The sequence below is a fragment of the Lepidochelys kempii genome, chromosome 1 (assembly GCF_965140265.1).
Source record: "Lepidochelys kempii isolate rLepKem1 chromosome 1, rLepKem1.hap2, whole genome shotgun sequence".
Lineage (NCBI taxonomy): Eukaryota > Metazoa > Chordata > Testudines > Cheloniidae > Lepidochelys > Lepidochelys kempii.
Genome location: NC_133256.1, coordinates 270,753,932 through 270,760,913, shown reverse-complemented (window position 1 = coordinate 270,760,913; position 6,982 = coordinate 270,753,932). Strand labels below are relative to the sequence as shown.

General features: G+C 39.4%; 1 protein-coding gene across 1 annotated transcript in view; it reads right to left on the bottom strand.

Annotated features, from left to right (window-relative positions):
- Nucleotides 1-543: 543 nt before the first annotated feature.
- EPYC (epiphycan) overlaps nt 544-6,982 on the bottom strand; it is a 28,781-nt gene continuing 22,342 nt past the window's right edge. Inside the window, exons 3-6 of the mRNA XM_073331070.1 lie at nt 6,493-6,651; nt 4,116-4,318; nt 2,693-2,788; nt 544-714 (exon numbers count right to left, since the gene is read on the bottom strand). Of these exons, the coding sequence (XP_073187171.1) occupies nt 544-714; nt 2,693-2,788; nt 4,116-4,318; nt 6,493-6,651 (629 nt within the window). The remainder of the gene's footprint in view (nt 715-2,692; nt 2,789-4,115; nt 4,319-6,492; nt 6,652-6,982) is intronic.

The window sequence follows — 6,982 nt, the reverse complement described above, 5'->3', positions numbered from 1 at the left end:
GTATTGATACAAGGGCAGGTTCAATATTTTCCAAATATTTTGGAATATTATTAGGATTTCTCCAAAACAATCTGGTGCTTCAGAAAACAAGTAGAAAGCAAAGATTTGTATTTCACTGAGAGTATGAAGCCAATTAAAATGAAAATGTCGTGGATATAGATCTTACGTACATGCATTTTGTGTTATTCATTTATTGTTATAATTAATTTAAATCTATATAAAATTATTAAATTTTAGCATGCATACATTACATCTGATTGCATCCAAGTTATACAGTTTCCGTTGTTCTGATCCCCTCTTTCTATATATTCAATGCAGTTGTTGTATTGAATGCATTGGTATCTATAGCATCGCACAGCCTATATTTCAGTACATCTCTTAGCATTTCACATTATCGTTTGTCTTTTTCATTAATTTCATTACTGATTAAAAACCTGTCAAATGAGCTCTGAAAATAATATGCATTGGGCTTTCTGTAGCAATGACTTGTTCATTTGTCATAGCACTACCATGTCAGAGGACAGTGTTGGCCACTGTCGAAGCTTAGATGAGACTACCAATTGGCAAACGGGGTAGGCACATGTAAGCAGAAGGAGTCTTGCTCAAGTTGATAGGATTGCCATCCAGTCTGATGTCTTCTAGAGCTCGACGGGCATAAGCAACATCTTTCATTTTGCAGAAAGTGTCTTCATGCATCTCCTGAATGTTGTTGTTCTAAAAAGAAAAGCAAAAATATCCAGAAAGACAAAAATATATGTTTGATGATAATTGTCTTTGAAAACCAATGCATTGACATGTTTTCTGTGTTATGAAAGAAAGTAACATAAGCACAAAGGACCAGGTTATCTCCCAGACCAGTGCCTTTTCATGCTCAAAGTGCAAAAGAGACAGATACTGGCTGCAGATAGCCAACTGACAATTCTCCCAGGGAGGAGGAGCTCTCAACTGGTATAAAACTGCAGCCTGAAACAACCCCTTACACTCTCTGGAAAAGACCAAGAAGACTGGGTGGAGGAAAGTGGGAAGGTGAGAGACCAGAGCAAATCCTCAGCCCAAAGAATCATGGAACTATAGTCAGCTTCTTGACATCCTCAGACCTCTAAACTTGCCAGGCACAGATCTGGAATGCAATGTTTGTCAAAGGTCCTAAATAAAGGGCTTACACACACACACACACACACACACACACAATTCATGCAGGAAGCTTAAAATTCTGTGGGATTCATTCATTTAGTATAACTAACTCTTCCTGTAACTCCAGCTTTGTGATTCTTTTTCTGAGGTAAACAATTTTCACCAATAAAAAGATAGGACACCAAATTTGTGTTGGACATAGGTTATTTTAGAACTAAAATGACATGTCTCAAAATGAGGAGCATCTAACAGCTATGGAGAGCCCCTCCCACACTTTTGTACCAGCCAGATATTGGTGCAGGAGGGAATCCAGCTTGTTACCTGTCTGTACTATTGTTCAATATGTAGTGGTGTATGTAGCCCCAGTTTAGCAATTTGAAACCAATAGAATGGATTAACATTGTTAGAATACATTTATTCTATACAGGTCTTTATTTCTTAAAAGGTTGGAATCAAAGTATGAATGTGCAATGGGGTGTTCAGCCCACAGCAGCCCAGAAGGGATTTATGAGGCTGAGGAGAGGCCAGTTAAGCTAATAGGCTGCACCTGGGGATGACCCAGGCCTTGAAGGGCTGATTGAAGATGGAGCCCAGCAGGGGAGGAACAGGAGGGGCTGGTATAAAGCTAGTAAGTTGACAGCAGACAAGGGCTGTAGGGCAGGGAGTTTGATGCTATGGATTTCAGTAGCCTGCAGCTTCTCCCTGGGAGGAGAGCATTTGAGCTGGTACACTCAGAGAGTGGGGAGCTAGAAGTTGTAGGAAGGAATCCAGGGAAAGCCCCAACAGAGTCTGAGGGAAAGCAGACTACAGTTGCCAGGTATAGGGTCCCTGGATTAGAACCTGGAATAGTGGGTGGCCCTAGGTTCCCTTACCAGCCACAGGAGAAATGGCACAGACCAGGCAGCAGAGTGCAGACTGCCTAGGATGGTTGTCCAGAGGGACTTCCCTACCCTGGAAGGGGAGAACTATAGTGACCTGGCTGGAGGGCTAAGCATGAAGACAGAACACCTTAAGACACAGAGAGTAAGAGAGAGTGGTGACAGGGATGCAGTAAGTAGTAGAATAGGGTATTGGATCTGTAAAGAGCTAATCCTCAGAGCATCCAGGAGGAGGTGCCACCTAGTGATGAGTAAAGCACCCCATGACAAATGGTAAAAAACTTATGTTCTGAATTGTGGGCCAGCTCCTTCTTTGGTATAAATCAAAATGGCTCCATTGCCAATACTAAATAATATCAGTGGAGAATATGGCCTTTTATGTTTGAAAATATTTACATTGCACAGATAAGTTTTAATGATTCATATCCAGATGGAGTACTAGTTGGATTATTCAAATGTCATTTTTTGTCACCTGACTCTGAAATGAGTAGAAAGAGTGAATGTATTCAATACCCTGATTAGCCTAAGGTTTCAGATGTCCCATGATCCATTTGGATAATAAGAGTTTACCTGAAGTTTTAAAAACAAACAAACCACTAAGCACTAATATTGGTTTGCTCTCCCAGTTATATCTGTTGTTCTGTTTTGCTATTAAAAAATCAATTGGTTTTGTAATCTACCTGAAGATGAAGAGCTTGGAGGCTTTCAGGGAGCGGGAGTGGGATGTGATCCAGGTTATTGTCGGTGATGTAAAGATGATGCAGATCAACCATATCCTGGAAGAGAAGGAAGGGGAGTGTTTCCTAAAAAAACTAGAATTTTGTAAAATCTCCAAGAAGGAGACAGTAAGTTTTACATACATCTTTGCAATGAGAAACTGAACTCAACAATTCCTTTTAAATCAACATGACTCTAGGTTTTAAAAAAAAAAATTACAATGAAATATAAATAGGAACATGCATTGCCAAGATCAGTTACTATCAGAGATAAGCTGTCTTGGTAAAGCAACTGAGAATGGCAAATAAATATTTAAGTGGAGTCTTCACCTCAGCATTGTTTTAAAATGCACATGCTACCTGCAGAAAGCCCTTCCTTTGGACCTGTTTTTTTTTTTTTTTTTTTTTTTTTTTTACTTTGAGGAGTCATCAGGTTATTGTTTGGCAGAAATCACTTTTGTTCAAGCAAAATGTTTCTAAATAATAATCTTTACCCTCCTCCCCCAAAAGTAAGATAGACCCCTGCATATCAATAGTGGCAAGTCTGGGAGAAGCAGTATCTTCTAATTACACCAAGGTACAGAATATCAGCACTCCTGAGTTCCCGTCCCTTCTGATCATCTTGGGGATGTCAGTAAACCTCTCTGTCTCAATTCCCCCATCTGTAAAACAGGCATAAGACTACCTACCTGTTTCACTGGCTATTGTGAATTCATTAACGTTTGCCAAGCTCTTTCAGACTCTAGGATGACAGGTGTGTATGTGTGGAATAGTGGGGCAGATTTTCTCCCATGTCTGAGACCCCCTTGAATGCATGAGTGAGAGTCCATCAGGGAGTCTGGGGGCTGGGTTGTGCATTCCACATCTCACCCTAGGTACTAGGCTGAGAGGGAACAGTTGGTGCAGGAGCTGATTCTGCAAACTTTGTTATGCTGTCTGAGAGCCACTTTCCCATGCAGGAATTCATAGCTGATCTGGTACAGCCAGAATGTAGCTCCTTTGGGACAACTGGACAGTGTAGAAGAGTCAGATCAGGCATGAGAATCTGGCCCACTATTTTTATTATTTAGATGTATTAAGATCAAGGCCTGGATTGTGATTTAGTGATGTGCCTGGAGTAAAGGGCAGCACGATAGCTTTGCTACTAGGAGGAAGGGTGTCGCTCAGGAAATTGCAGTCTACCTGCTGCTCCAGAGAAGGAGGTAACATCTATGCACTGCAGTGTGCATTCCACAAAGTGCTGGTGTAGCTACACTGGTGAGCAAATTGGAAAGGAGAGCCAAGGCTCTGCCCACCCATAAAGGTGGACATAGCACCTCTGTGCTCTGGTCAGACCACAATTTCCCCCAGAGAGGAGGAGAGATTTTTCTGTCAATCCCAAACTCACTTTAAATGCTTCTTCCTTTATTCCTTTGCGGCCAAGCCTGTTGTTACTAACATCAATGAATGTCAGGGTAGGCGGTAACTCGGGGAGCTGCCTTATCTTGTTATCGCGGAGCACTAGCTCCTGAAGCTGGGGCAGCTCCCTGAAGGCATCTTCATCGATCTCGGATATAAAATTTGATGTCAAATCAATCCTCTTTAAATTGTCTGGCAGAGAAAATTAATAAAATATTTAGAGCACTCCAGAACTTATTTCTGATTGTCTTAAAACCTAAAAAGGAAAGGAAAAAAAAAAAGCAAATGCATTTTAATTACATATGAACATCCCCTTATATGGGTATTTAATTACACACATGTACTTGTATGGGAGAGCATTGATTACTTCTTCCAGAGGTCTTTAATAATGCAGTAATGCCAATTTGAGGCTTGAAGAACTTTTCCTCTTCTGAAAGGGCCCAGCTTCCATTAATAATGAGCGCAAATGCAATTTATGGGAGCTTCAAGAGCAGAACATACTTCTAGGAGGTCCAGTAAGCAACTGAAGTGGGGGGGGGGGGGTGTTCCACTGAGAGTGAAATTACACAATTGGAACAAGTTACATTTTGAGAGATTCTGAGGAGAGCTGGTTTGAAAAAAATGAGTATGAATAAAAAGATTCTCCTTTTGTTCAAAATTTTTCCTATCTGAAAAATTTCAGAATGAAATGTCAAATTCTCAAAATTTTCTGAAATTTTTAAAGTTTTTTAGGGCAAAATATTTTTCATACTGAAAAAAGGAAAGGAGGGAGGTTAAAAAAGTAAGCATTTCCATCCAAACACTTTTATTACCCACTGCCTCCTTTTTTTCTAACTTTTTCCAGTAGAAAAGAGTAAAAAGTGATAACAGGTTTTGATTTTTGTTTTTTTTCCAGCAAAATGAAACAATTTTTCCTAAAGAAGTATTTTTTCTTTTGGTCAAAAAACGTATTTACCATTAAAAGGGGTGTGTGTGTGTACATGGGGGGGATTCACAAAAAAAAAAATTAGTAGGTTGGTTGTGAGCCTGGTAGTGACTCTGGATATTGTAAACATGTTTGAGATGGGCAGTCTTACTCAATAAGAATAAATAGGGCATTTTCAAATTAATGAAGTAATGATATAAGTCGGTGTGTTACATTACATGATTAATTCTAAGTGCACTACTTTAACGGTTCAGTACTGGTGTTTTACTTTGTAAACAAAATCAGTCAGGACAAAATTTTCAAAATTGGGTGGCTAAACTTGGGTTCCCAAAAACTGGCTTGATTTCAGTGGAAACCACTGGGTACTGAACATTTTTTTAAATCAATTTTGGGGGCTCTGAACTTTTTTTGAAAAGCAGGCCCCTTTAAGGCCTCATAAGTTGCTTACCTAAAAAATGGAGGGACTCAAAATCACTAGTTGATTTTGAAAATTTAGGCCTCAAGGAGCCTAACTTTAGCACATTTTTGAAAATTTTAGCCTCAATATTTCCTTTTCCGTAAGGTTTTCCTGTTCATACCAGAGCAAATCAATAAATATCTTTAAATGAAGAAACTTCTTTAAGCTTTTACATAGATTCCTGTCTTACTCTTGCTAATTACTGGATATACTGCCTAAATGATGATTTTCAGAGTATGATGATGATGATTTAACTGGGAATTGGTCCTGCTTTGAGCAGGGGGTTGGACTAGATGACCTTCTGGGGTCCCTTCCAACCCTGATATTCTATGATTCTATGAGTAGTTAGAATGAGTAGCTAGAATTCTATGAGTAGTTAGAATGATTCTATGAGTAGTTAGTAGTAGTTAGCCATGTTAGTCTGTATCCGCAAAAAGAAAACGAGTCCTTGTGGCACCTTAGATACTAACAAATGTATTTGAGCATAAGCTTTCGTGAGCTACAGCTCACTTCATCAGATGCATCCACTGCATGCATCCGATGAAGTGAGCTGTAGCTCACGAAACTTATGCTCAAATAAATTGGTTAGCCTCTAAGGTGTCACAAGGACTCGTTTTCTTTTTAAATGATTGCTTTCTTTAAAGAAGAGAACTAACCACTGCACTTTAAATTCTCTGTGGGTTTTTTCCCCTTTAATGTTAATTTGAAATGCTAGCAAGGACACAGGTAAACAGTCAATTATTTGTATTGTACTATTTGCACTAATTCTAGGATTGAATTTTAGTGAATCTATAGTCAAGTTACTGAAGGCTTAGGCCCCAGTACAGCAAAGCACTTTACCAGATGCTTAACTTTCAGCATGTGTCCCACTGACATTGATAGATTTGACATGTCTTATATAAGACAGTTTACCACTTAAAATGGCATGAAGCAGAAAAGGAAAAAAGAAAGGGAAACCAATTGCATCAGAACTGTCATCCATACTTTGATTAGCAAAGTCATTTTTGTTGATCTTTTTGATTCTGTTATAGCGAGAGTAGAAATGGGTGGTTTTCTTGGGCAGTGGAGGAACAGCGTCGAGTTCATGATCATCACAGTAGACTGTGGTCCCCAGACATGTACACAGAAGGCAAGTCGGAAGGCCTATCAAAAGAATAAAAGAAAGTAATTATGTGAAGAAAAATGTGCAGTGAGAATATTAAGATTGGGCCACTTTTATAAAAGCTCTATTATCTAAGAGTTAGGTGGTATTAAGAAAATGGCAGTACTTAATTTGTTCCAGGGGCTCCCAGGGCTGAGGCCCAGCACCTCTAGGCTTGGCCCTTCATAGCCCCAGCACCTCTGGGCTTGCCGCATCAGTTATGAAAGTAAAAAAATTGCTTGAGCCCTGGCACCTCTTTCATTACAGAATAAGCACTAGAAAATAGCACATTGTGCAATAATTATAGAACATATTATGTTCCAGATATTCCTT